We start from the raw sequence: 13,085 nt of genomic DNA on the forward strand, positions 1-13,085 counted from the left end.
GTGAACTTCACAGACATTGAGGTCATAAGTGCATTTTTATGCTCTGAGTATAATTAAATAAAATTTATTGCATGATATCTTGAGATGTTGATGCTATAAGATCCCTGAGACTGATAAATTTTGGTAACAATCTCAGCTGCCAAAGGCCATAGTCAGTCATTTGTCTCTTGGCAGCACGTTCTTGAGTCAGATGCGGTTCTTGCCGTATTGGTCCTGGGACATGAAAAAGATGGAGTGCTTTTGTTTTCTGCCCTAGTGGCTAGGCATGTCCTTACCCGCAATGAGACACATTTCTTGAACACCTGCCACACTATGGCAGAAGCCTAATACATGAGGTGGTAATTTGCCGTGGAAGAACTTGGCAAAGAAAATTTGACCATTATATTTTCAGGATACTCAGTTCTTTAGTTTGCATGTAGGTCATTGAAAATTTTCAATTATATTGCATATGACCATCCCCACTCTCTAAATAAAAGTTGCAAGTTCTCCGTCTTTTCTATTCTGTTTGTTGTCTGATGTTATCTGTCTGGATTGTTTCAAAGACTTTGGAACATCTACATGGTTTTCTTTTGTTCTTGGTTTCGGATTAAACATAAAATAATGCAGATTTTATTTTGATTCTTTGAGCATATGCTTTGGCCACAGCCTGCCAAATGAACTCTTCCTAAACATCTTTATTTAGGCAAGTTATTAAGCAGTTGATTTGGAATGGAATTGCAGTGTCGTTAACTGGAGATAATACAGTGTATTTCTGTGAGTGTATTGTAAATTCAATGTGAAAAATGTGCAATGTTATTCTGCTTTCTTCCATGCAAAGGGTGAAATCAAAATTGCTGTTTCTATTGAAGATGAAGCCAACAAGGACCTGCCTCCGGCCGCTCTGCTCTATAGGCCAGTTCGTCAGTATGTTTACGGAGTCCTGTTTAGTTTGGCAGAAAGCAGAAAGAAAACTGAGAGACTTGCTTTTAGAAAGAACAGACTTCCACCAGAATGTATGTACTGTAACAATCCATTGTTTGTTTTCCTCGGTACCTCGTAATCTCTTGTGCGTTTTCTAAAGCCTTAGAAGAATCATGACTGAGTTGACCCCGAGTGCCTCTGTGTAAAGGAGGTGGGCCGTCATCGGGGCAGTAGGCCAGGGTAAAAGCTCTTAGAAAAGGAGGAGAAGCCACAGACTTTCTTCCTCAGTAACATTCCAATAATGATGTTTATTCGGTAAAATAATAAAACAGGTTTACACTTTAAAGTGAATATTGATCTGAAAGCAGACCTGAATTGCCGCCACTCTCTGTAATTACCACGTCTTGGTAATCAGGACGAGTGTGTTTCTGTGCTCTGGTTTTCATGAAACAAAGATCTGCTCTCTCCAGAAGGCCAGGGTCCTGGAGAAAACTTCCAGCAGGTCTCTGATTGGCCATGTGTGTGCCGTTGGAGTGCCACCACGCATGGCTCTGCAGCTGTAGCGAAGGTCGTGGGACTCACGGATCGTCGCAGGATTGTGATGATTTGTCTCGGAATCCTCTGAGACATGTGCACTTCCAGCTGATCAACTCTGGGAGTGGGGGGTGCAGGTGGAAACACTGAAAAGGATTGAAAAGGTGGTCAAAGATGAGGTCAAAGCATTTTTCTTTTATCTTCTAGTGGGCTTGTGTAATACTTGGAGAAAATGATGCCTTTTTGTTCTAGGTAATTTTATTTCCTAATGTAAGGAATGTAAAAGTAACTGTATATTTAGTTGGAAATATAGAAAAGAATCCTCAAACATACAGTCTAAGAATATTATGAATTGTGAAAATTGTAAATTACTAGATCATTCTCTGAGCCATGGATAATTAGTTACAGACTATTTGTTTGTGCGGTGGGTCAATGCAGGCCTCCTGAGATGATGAAGCTCCTTGTCAGCACTGATTGTGTGCAGTGCTGAGCTTTGGAACTTTAACCTAAGTTCATTAGATTTAAAATTTTTCTGTTTGCAATTACTGTGACAAACTTGCAATCCGTAAGGCGTTACAGTGAAGCACTTCTCACTACCCTTCCTTGGTGATAGTTGTCCTGAGAGTGGTTGCTGAGCTGCTAGTGTGACTGTCACTGGCAGGAGGTGATCAGGACTTCTGTGTCTTCGATGGCTGGAGATACCATGTGGAACAATGAACATTGTAAATGACATTCTTCTCAAAGGTTCAGGACATTCTTCAATGTACCTGTTTTCATTCTTTTCTCACATTGTGTGATCCATTTGCTCACAAAAGAATGGCATTTCTTACTTTGCACATGGCTGGTCACTTGTCCTGGCCTGTCACTACTCTTCACTTCTCCTGCAGCCTGACCAGGCCCTCAGACCTCCTTTTTTCCGTTGTTCCTCTCTCCCGGGCTTAGCTTGCCTGCGCTGCAGGCTCTGTCCAGTCCCAAATCCTGTGACATCCTGGGTGCTGCAGCTCCTTTGTCCGCAGCTTCAGAGCACTGCACTGGCTTCGTGGTAGAAGGTATTATTTTTTATTTGCTTGTGTGTTCTAAAAACAGTGTTACCTTTACACAGCAAACTCCTTTAGGCATTTCCAGTGATCACCTCGGGCTGAATAGGAACGGGCTTTGTGGCTTCTGTGCTGTCCCGTGGAGTCAGATGTGACTGTCCCCTACCCCTCCAGAGTTGGGCCATTCGGCATCATTGGTGTGCTGCGGTACCAAACATGCCCAGGAAGTGGAGTCTTGACCTCGTGCCTGCTGCATGTCTGCAGCACGCACGTCTGATGGTGCTTCTCATGCTAGCTCCCTGTCAGCTGTCTTGGTCTAGGTTGAGAGGTCTCTGGCTGGGCCTGGGAGAGGCTGTCCTGTTAATGCACAGTAGAGAAAGCTCTCAGAAGGGCCAGCATGTGCAGAGCATGTGGATGGTGGGGGGCAGGAGGAGAGGTGGGGATTGTGGAAGCCAGGGCAGGCCACAGCTTTCGTGGTGTCAGACTGCCCTGACTTTCTCTGAGCAGACCAACTCCAGCTGGAATCAGAAGTCACAGGAGTGCCATCAAAGGAAGAAAAGACAAGAAGGGTTGGGGAAGTCTGAAATGACTCAAGCGAATGGGGGTGCCATTGATGTCGGTGGAGGAGGAAAGGGACACAGGAGAACACAAAACAAGATGGTCGCAGCAGGTGGCACTGGATCTTCTCTTGAGATGTGGCTGAGATGGCCAAAGGAAGGCTGTACCTTCAAAGTGAGAACTTTCAGGAACTCCCTTCCCTCCTTTCCTCTTCTCCTCCTTCTTTTTAAGGATGGGAGACTGAATAGTTTTTGGTTATTGTTATGTTCTTTTTTTGACCAATGGGGAGGATTTAGTGGGGAAGAGGTGAGTTTATCACAGAGAATAGGAAAAAATTAGTCCTGATAAAGAGTTTGTATTAGTAGACTTAGGTGGGAAGGAGGAGCAGAGGCAGGAGTTCATACTTTGGGGCCACCTTTGTTGGTGAAGGCAGGAAGGATTGGGGATAAGGATGCATCAGATTTGGTTTGGGAAAGGGAGTCAACTAGCACTGAGGAAAAGGACAGAGGCCCAGCCAACCGCACTTGTTAATTGATCATGGAGCCTGGGTATTTTCTCCACTGTGGAGGCTGAGCTTTGCCAATGGTAGTTTGTACTTCTTTGATGGTAAATGAGATTTTAAAAGTGATTTCATAAACATTTATGTCTTTTGCTATTGTGTATATTACTCTTAGAGCAGTGTGCAGCAGGCAGTGAAAGAATGAATAATTGGTTTAGGTACACACGGCTTGTTGGAGATGAAGACCTGGTTTGGTGCATCAGAAAATTAAACTCATGTGAGAGCGTGCGTAAGTGCTGAGATGCTTTGAAAGGTCAGTGGTAAACAAATTGCAGTCTTTTCTGCTCAAGTGGTTTATGAACTTTGATTTTGACTTTTCTGTAGAGATGGGAAGCCATTGAAGGTTTGTTACAAATGATGTTTCCATTTAGAGAGATGAGTTGGATAGCGATATATGGACTGAACCAAAACAGAAATGAAGCCTTTAAGTGTCAAAGATGGAGCAGGTGCAGATGACCTTTGCGTAGACAGTTAAGACACTAGAATGTAAGTGTTTAGAAAGATGCATTATTAATGTGCTATGACAAATACAAGTTTATTTCTGAATGGAAAAGATGTATAGATTTGACCTGAGTTTAGAAGTTGAGAGACCTTACTCAGTACCGTAATTTCAGTGGGTGAGATTTTTATAAGCAGCTTTGGAATCTAGGTCTTTATAGGGAGCTGATAAAATTGAACTTGTTTCATGCGTAGTTACATTCATGAGGGGGAAACAAGCCTATAAAAAAGGTTTTTATGTCAGTGATACATCCATGATTATCACCCTAATTGGAACACCAGCTCTCCAGAAGGGATATTTTTGTTTTGAGAATATCTTGTGATTGTTAAGCCTCAGTGCTCTCAACTTGCTCAAAACCAACCTTGTTTGAGAATGGAGTAATGTGCACAGTGTGATCTATGTTCATGAACATTGCATGCATTAAAATGCCTTCCATATAACCTGTTCATTAGATTTTAGCTGATTAAATACTGACCCTGCTCGGACCATTGATTTAAACTTCCTTATTTGAAATATCTATTAATTGGTAACACATATTTGTACTAAGGAGAGTGCTACAGCTTCTTGACAATCTAAATAGGATAGGAAAATGTCTGATTGTGCCACAATGAAGCTGACATTGAAAAGTTTCTCAGGAGTTCTTGATTGACAAGATGGAACAATGATTGTATTTAGATCTTGTTGAAATTTGCTGTCTAATCTATGGCCACTCTTGGACCACATGTAGGTTGAATGAAATTATTGTCATACTGGAAGATCCATAAGCCAAAGAAAGTGTCCTGGGAGGCCATGTCCCTGTGAAGGATTGTTCTCCCCCAACCCTGCTTCCTTGGCTTTCCGAAGTGATCTGGCAACCCAGCCCTCTGCATATGGACTCCAGAGAGAGCCTGCTGCTCCAGCAGCTGGTGTGGCCATTTCTGAATGGAAAATCTGTGATCTAAAATAGCTTCAGAACCTTATCTGCACAGCTGTATGTTCCTGTTAATGGTCACTGTAACAATAAGGATTGTCCCAAGATGGCCTTATTATCGGAGAGAACTATTCAAAAGGCAAGCATGTTGAAGTCTTAAGAGTTGCTTAAAAATATTTAACTCTCAGCAGATTTAAGTCACGTATATTCATTTGGAAACCTAGTCAGTGATTAAGGCATATGGTCAAGTGTTCATAATTTATAGCTAGCTTTCCTGTGATTTACTAAACTTTCATTTTTAAAGTCACTATATGGCGAAAGTAGGATATGAGACCCTCAAAAATTTCTAGCCCTTCTGCTCCTGAACTAGGTGATAGCAAAAAAAAAAAAGAAAAAAGAAAAAAAGAAAAAGAAAAAATTCCAGCCTTTTGCAAGTCATGTTGTATTATGTGCTGGCAATTTATTTTCCACACCTTTCTTTCCATCCTTAAGTTCTATAATTTCACTTTTAGGAAATTCAGAAGAATATTTGCTTATCATGGCAGTATATGCCTTGGAATTCTAAGCCCTCTCAGTAGTGTACGTACAAGAGAACTATTAACACCCAGGGGCATGCAGATTCCTCCAGACGTGATCCACGGTGATAGTGGCACCTGCTGGTAGGGAAGGTGGAACCCAGAGACCTTTTCTGTTGATGCTGGAATAAAGGCTGGGCCCGGAGATGTGTCCAGGGTCTGACGCAGGAACTTCTGGCTTTGAAGCCTTCACTTTGCAAAAATACAGATACTGTGGCGAGTTTCTTCTTCTCGTTCCTGTGGTAGAGGTGTTTATGTGCCTCTGTGGCTTTTCCTCCTTCAGAGTGCCTCTTGTCGCTCCCAGTCACTGGGGTTCTTTCTCTCCAGGGGTCAGTGGGAGAGGCTGCAGTGGTTTGAGGGCAAATGAGACGGAATAAAAGGCCTACATTTAAAAAGATTGTAGGGTAATAAGTATCCCCAGCTATAATTGAAGAGCACAAAGTTCAGAAAGTAAAGCTTAGTGATTTACACATTTTTAAAATTAGCATCATCTTAATAAAATTGGCTTTTGTTTCTTGCCTCCCATTTCCTACAAAAGTCTTCCCTAGTACCTCAAAATTAAGTAAGTAAGAGAAACAGGCTTATAAAAAGTAGACAGATAAAAATTATACACACATGAAATAAATACGTGGAATGAGGGAGCAAGTTTATAGATGAGTACTATTTTTATGAAAGATTTTCCTATATTTATTCCTGTATTTTTAAACCACCAAGAAAAGCCGAAAGGAGCATTTTTTCCTGGTCTAGTTTGCTTTAAAAATGTTATTTGTGCTAATAATTGGAATTGCTAATAAAAAGTAAACTAAGTCTGCTCACTGGATTATATTATGAAATAGAATACTTTAATCAATATTACTGTACTGATTGAATATTGTGAAAATTGGTATTGTAAACATTTTTCCCACGATTTCTATGAAGGCTGCTAATAAGTCTGTCTGAATTTCTTTATTCTACAAAGCTTTCTAGGAGAAGCATTAAGGTTTTTTTCACAGAACTTTGAGTAGACCTAGCACAGCAGACAATTGCTTAGGAAGGCAAATGATATGACAGGCCAATTTGTGATATTACTCTTTTGGATTAATATTTGTTTCATAAGTCCTCGTACTCTTTTTTTTTTTGTAACCAGTGTTACTTGTCAATCCTTGAGCTTTTGAGTTTCTAATATATTATGAATAACATACGTGGAATGAGGAATATGAACAGCATTTATCTACATGTCTGTAATACCGTGTTCTGCTACATGTCCTGTGCCTTACTAAGCATTTATATTTTTGTGGACAGTGGGCTGCTCCAACCTCAAATATCAAAGGTTTGAGAAAATATCCACAGCCTTTTACCTTTGAGAATTACAGAGGGTGCTTACAGACGTATCAGCCTGAGGAAGAGAACCCAATGTGCTACCTACATGCTGGGGCTGCTTAGAAATTAGGGGGCAATTTTTCTATTAGAAGGAAAAAAAACAGTCTTCATTGTATCCACTTTTCTGTTTCTGTCCTAATATAAATGAGTTGGAGGTTTTTGTTGTTGTTTATGATCATAACAACCCCAGGAAAGCTCGTCAAGTATAATAGTGGCTGCTCCCTAAATACACACAACCAGAGTCTAGTCGGCCACCATCTTGGAAGCCATTCATCTGCCTGCATCTCTTCCTAACCTATGAACACGTGTGCATGCATGCTGCAGTTCTCTCTCCTATGTTCTTAGTGGGCATTGCTAATTAATGGTCGTGCTCTGGCACTGAGCTTAGAGACATACTTTATAATATGATCTTACAGGCGGCCACTCCGGCAAGTTGGGATTGGCTTACAAAATGAACCTGGGCTAGGATAGATCCCAAAGTCAGCATTATAACAGATTTCCAGGGTGGCTTAGTTGTCATGTTAAGTGTGCTACTAAAAGAAGATGATTAACATCTGATGGAAAACATTGAGTTTTTTACTGACAACTTAAGTACGATAGTATTTTATGGCCCCAAATTATATTTTGAAGGGGTGCTTTCTGTAAGAAAAATGTATTATAAATTTAGCCTCCAGTAACATGTCTGCCCTAGAATTGTTTTTGCCAGTGTAAAAATATGGTTGAGTTTAAGGTAAGGAAGACAGTTTAATATTCAGTCTTTCAGAAGTAGGCTACTTCCTGAAGTAGTGAATTTTTCTGACAGTGAAAAGATGAGACGAATATTTGTTGATGGTGATACGTGAGCTGACCTCCAGGAATCTTACTGTTTTAGTAAGATGCAGTAGGAACATGTTTCCCTTCCAAACTACCAGTACAGAGTTCGTTTTACACTACCATGCTCTAAGACCCAGACGGTAGCCACCCAGGATGTGCTGGAGCCTAGTGCCATGGGCAAGCCCACATACCCCCAGGTTTCTGTAAAAGCTCAAATTACTTGCTGGGCTGGGTACTTTGTATTTGCTTATTTCCTGTGGGTTGAGTAATACCGTGAGGGCTAAGAAGTCCTTCCTCCTGGGCAACAGTGACTCTTCGGAAGAAAACAGCAGCCCAGAGAGAGAAGAGCAGCAGACGTTCTCATCTCTGGTGGCTACCCTCCAGCTGCCCCTTTGCAGGGGACTTGTGAAACAGAGCCAGGCATTTTTCTTTCCTCAACTTCTTCCACTCTTGAGGCTGCTATTTCAACCCGAAAATTGGATGTCCCTTGGAATTCTTCATAAACACTCATTTGTAATTAATTTAATGTAAGTAATGTATAAAATGTGAATTGATCTCATTATCTCTACATAATGAGGGGTGCTAGGTGCTTTTTATGTTTAATCATCAGAAGTGTGTTGCAAAGTTAGGTGTTACCTCTTATCTTAGTCCCTGGATCTAGGCCCAGGTCTGAGAACCCAAGGAGACCCTCCCTCTCAAGCACATGCCTGTGCAGATCGCCAGCTTCCCCCTGTCCCAGCCCTACCTGGCACATAGTAGATGTTCCGTAAATACTTATTAACTGATTGGCCTAAGGTTCCACCTCTGTTCTCTGGTGGAATACTCAAAAGTTCTCTAACTATTAGAGATGAGCACCTTTGCTTCTGGAGCAAGCCTTTGTGTCAGTCACATCTTTTTTCTTTGATAAAGACATGTATTTCCTGAATTGGACTTGCTGTTCTTGTCATGACTGTTGCACGTGGGCAACAACATGCTTAGTGCTGTGAAAGAGAACACTAACCCCCTCTGTGCCTGCTGTGTCTACAGGCTTACCCGGGACAGTTCTGAGCCCTTCTAGGACTCGGAGCAGCCTTTGGCTGGAGTATTGCCATGAGTTCATCAACAAGAGTCCAGTTTCGGCTCTCAGGAGTGTGTCTACCTGTTTCCTTCTGGGCTGTGCTGAGTCTTGAGACACAGCACCAGGCCAGGCTCATTCAGGTACACAGGAGGCCCTCCGAGCTCTAATGGGGAGAGTTGTCAGAGCCTGCAGCTGGAGCGCAGATTTCTGAGGATACCATGCATTAGGACTAGTGCCTGTGACCTCCTCTTCACTTTGTGACCTAGGGCCTCACAGGATGAACTCTGCAGAGGCCTAAAGGTTTTGAAATTGAGAAGGAAAATCTACCAATAATTTTTTTTTTCTAGAATGAAAACAAAACATGAATGATTGTTAAAATGATTAAAGAGAGGCAAGAACAGAGCCGATGAAAGGGAAAGAAAAAAATGACAAAGCTAAAGGCCAATTTAGTAAGATTGCCTCTCTTGAAAACCCGTAGGGGTCTCCTGACATGCACCACATAAACCCATGCTCTGTGTGTGGGGTATGTTTCAGTGTGTGTATTGTGGTATGTGTGTGGTGTGGTGGGGGGTGTGTGTGAGGTGGGGCTTGTTGGGGGTATGTTGTGTGAAGTATGCAACGTGTGCATGGTATGAAATGTGTGATGTGTGTGTCCCATGTGTTTGCGAGGTGTGCTTATGTAATCTGATAGCAACATAGCGTATTGGCGAACAGCTCATTCTGGAAGCTCCCCTTGCCGGTTGTTCTCTTGGGGTGAAGCAGTCTTGGTGTTGGGTCACAGGAGGGAAGGCAGGTCGGCTCACAGGAAGGCCTGTGCATGGTAGTGGTGGTTGTGGAGATGATCCTGTATGTTCTGACACTACTTCTGGAAAAGCTTCTGGAAGCTGAGCTGTGCTGGAGATCACAGGATCGGGGTGGGGGCGGTGCCTTAGATTGTGCGTCCAACGACAGGGTATGCTTCGTGATGGAGACTTTATTGGTTTTATATCTGCACCTAAAAGTATTGAATAAAAACAAATAAGCATGTATTTATATATACATGTATGTCTGTTTTGACTTGATGGACTTTAAAGCATTTGGAGTGTTTGAAATATTTCTTTAACATCTAAACACTAAGATATTCAAATGTAAATGAAAGATATTTGCCTAATGAGAGCAGTAACATTTTGTAAAAGGAAAATTTTCAGTGACTGCCTTAACTTGTACCCCAGCTCTGCCCGACAGGCTTCACATAAGGGGACACTATCTGGAGTTGGCTCCAGAAGGGCTTGTCACAGAGCCCTTGCCATGAGGTCTTGACTCAACGTGTTCCTATAGGTAACACTGTTACCTGACTTGTCAGGTATTGAAATGTGTTTAAGCATTTTTTTTCTGTTGCTGAGAAACTGTGTATCCAAGTTTCTAACTCCTGGCGTTTTTCATGACATTTTAAGAGATTATTGTATTGCCTGACTATATTTAGACTCAGTGGAACTGGAGATTAGCCAGTAATACCTTTAACTCTGTCCTGCTTTTGGACTCTTCAGAATGCCTTAGGTATTACTTTAGAGAAGACAAGCCCAGATAGATTAATGTAATTTGGGTAGAATTAATATGTTGAAGATCAAGTTAGAGTTTATGATAGCATCCTGGTCTCCGTACAGCCCCTGGCCTTGGAGTGGGCCGTGTACTGGAGTGTGTTAGCCAGGGACGGCGTCTTTGCCCATGTGTAGCAGCGCTGGGCAAGGGACCACACCAGGCCCTGCTTTGGTTCTGGTGTTTATTCAACTAGAGTGAACCACTTGTTAATTATAAAATGCACATCCAGATTTCCAGATTTCCCTATTGGGTTGTTACCTCAGTGCAGTTGATGAGATTTTAACATTCTGCTGTGCAATATGGATTGTTTTTGTTTTATTTCCTTGTCATTGTTTTTTCCTTAATTTATGGGGAAATCAAGTGGGAAAATGTGCATGTTTATGTATTTGTAAGAATTAATTGACTAATAGTAAAACATCTGTGGATAAAAGGTATTGTTTCTGTATTATATCAACTTAGAACTTCTTGTCTTTTCTGAGGCGAAATGTTGGATAACTTTACACTCTGTCTGAAGTCTTGCTGAATAGAATTACTGTGTGCTGGCATCATCTGGGACTTCAAAACTTGGAATATTTACATCTACTTATGTTTTACTGGCCAGTCTTAAAAATAGAGTTTAACAGTTACATTTGTTGAAGTGGGAGGTTTAGTAAAGTGGCTACTGCGTGCAAATTATTTCTCAAATCTAATTTATGAGGGTATTTATCCACGTAGAAAGGGATTAGCTGTCCAAATTGGATTTTGTGTGTTAAAATAATTAGATAACCACATACTTCTGTGAATTACACTAATTGTTAAAACTATGTGTAGATATAAAATATTAAAATGGATTTTGTCTAACATCTTGATTTATACATACTAATTATATGAGAAAATCAAGTCATGATTTGATTGGATGAAACTTATTTGTGGCCTAACTGAAAATCTGAATGAGCCATTAGTTGCACAGAATAGAGGGGCAAACAAAATACCCACAAGGACTTGATGATTGGTGGTTTTGCTAAGGAGAGAATGCATTGTTACCTGAGAGGCCAATCTTCAGACCAGTTACTAGAGCTGCTTGTTTTTGTTAAGACTGAAAGTAGGTGAATGATGCATGAATGTGTCTTTTCTGGCTTTTTTTTTTCTGTAGTCTCACCAGTGATCATTAAAGAATGGGCAGCTTACAAAGGGAAGTCTCCCCAAACCCCGGAACTGGTTGAAGCTCTTGCCTTCAGGGAGTGGACCTGCCCCAACCTGAAGAGGCTGTGGTTGGGCAAGGCGGTAGAAGACAAGAACCGCAGGATGAGGGCCTTCCTGGCCTGCATGAGGTCGGACACCCCAGCCATGCTCAACCCTGCCAACGTGCCCACTCACCTCATGGTGCTCTGCTGCGTCTTACGGTGGGTGCCATGCATGGGAACTGGGACCTGGGTCCCAGCCAGGTGTAAGGGCCGTGACCACGGTGTCAGATGAGTTTGAGAAAGGATGTAAAGTTTATTCCTGATCAATCATGTTGTCTCTTGAAATTTATCCTCATCCTATATTTATATATGTGATAGAAGTGTAGGTTATGTAAATGCAAAATATATTTTAATTTATATGATACAATATGTTTATAGGTATATTTCGTAAGCATGTATGGTATGTAAATATTATATAATGATTTTAAATATAGTTTATTGTTTAAATATTGAAGACTTTGAAGGCTATAAGAGGGGGATTCTTGTTATATATTATTTGGAGTTCTTCTGTAGGGAAAATGTGCCACTTCTTCCCCCTTCATTTATTTAATCATTTACAGTCACACATTGCTTAATGATGGGGATACATTTTGAGAAATGTATCATTAGGTGATTTTGTCATTGTGTAAAACATCATAGAGTATATTTACACAAACATGATGGTCAGTATTTGTGTATCTAAATGTGAAAAAGGTACAGTCAAAATATGGTATTATAATTTTATACCATTATATATGTAGTCCGTTGTTGACCAACACGTTAGTGTGGCACATGCCGTATTTATATCAGTATGGGCTCCTTTCCTCTTTTTAGAGGGTCATAATCAATTCACTTGGGGTTATATCCAGCCCTGCCTTATCCTTACATTGTCCCACACTCTGGCCTTGGGAGCTCTCTTAGGTTGACCCGTGTGACACACAGCATCCTCTTGTTTTGGGAGAGCTTCCTTGCTTTTTTGCCCTACGAGATGCTTCAGGCACTTTTTGTGTTTCCCTGCCCCAGTGTCAGCCATGTCTCCAAAGAGCAGCCCTGGTTCCTTGTCATGAAAAAGGTGTCTGGAAACCAAGGTGTGGGTGCTGGTGTGGTCCTGCTGCTGGGATGTCTTTGTGTCTCTGCCCTCACAGCCCACAGCTCAGGTGTATGGGTAGATACTGTTGATGTTTTGAAGTTCAATTGAGTTGGGATGCATACTGGATGTTCCTTAGGTTTTGGAGTTGATTGGTTTGGTTTGGTTTTAAAAGAACCTCAAACATAGAGAAACGTTGCAAGTACAACACAGAAACTTTTTTTTAACTTAAGTACTTTACTGATTTTCTAACAATTGATGGCATTTTACTTCATAACCACCGTAGAACCATTAAAATCAATCCACAGTGATGCTATGGTCCATTCCACCCTTCAGAGCTGTTAGGCTTGTTGTCCCAACAGTGTCCTTTATGACAAGGAACCTGTTCCTGTTCCAGGTTATCTCTGCTTTCAGGAG

At 41.4% G+C, this 13,085-nt stretch overlaps 2 protein-coding genes across 7 annotated transcripts in view; one reads left to right on the top strand and one right to left on the bottom strand.

Annotated features, from left to right (window-relative positions):
• The window catches only part of NINJ1 (ninjurin 1), an 868,176-nt gene that overhangs the window by 407,076 nt on the left and 448,015 nt on the right, over positions 1-13,085 (bottom strand). The window lies entirely within an intron of this gene.
• LOC126937819 (constitutive coactivator of PPAR-gamma-like protein 1) overlaps positions 1-13,085 on the top strand; it is a 115,162-nt gene that overhangs the window by 80,905 nt on the left and 21,172 nt on the right. For all 5 annotated transcript variants that reach the window (XR_007719861.1, XM_050761575.1, XM_050761577.1 and 2 more), the window contains exons 10-11: positions 818-992; positions 11,512-11,761. Coding sequence is in view for 4 of the 5 variants with exons in the window: in XM_050761575.1 (XP_050617532.1) it covers positions 818-992; positions 11,512-11,761 (425 nt within the window). In the remaining variant the exon portion in view is untranslated. The remainder of the gene's footprint in view (positions 1-817; positions 993-11,511; positions 11,762-13,085) is intronic.

Source organism: Macaca thibetana, chromosome 15 (assembly GCF_024542745.1).
Source record: "Macaca thibetana thibetana isolate TM-01 chromosome 15, ASM2454274v1, whole genome shotgun sequence".
Taxonomy (NCBI): domain Eukaryota; kingdom Metazoa; phylum Chordata; class Mammalia; order Primates; family Cercopithecidae; genus Macaca; species Macaca thibetana.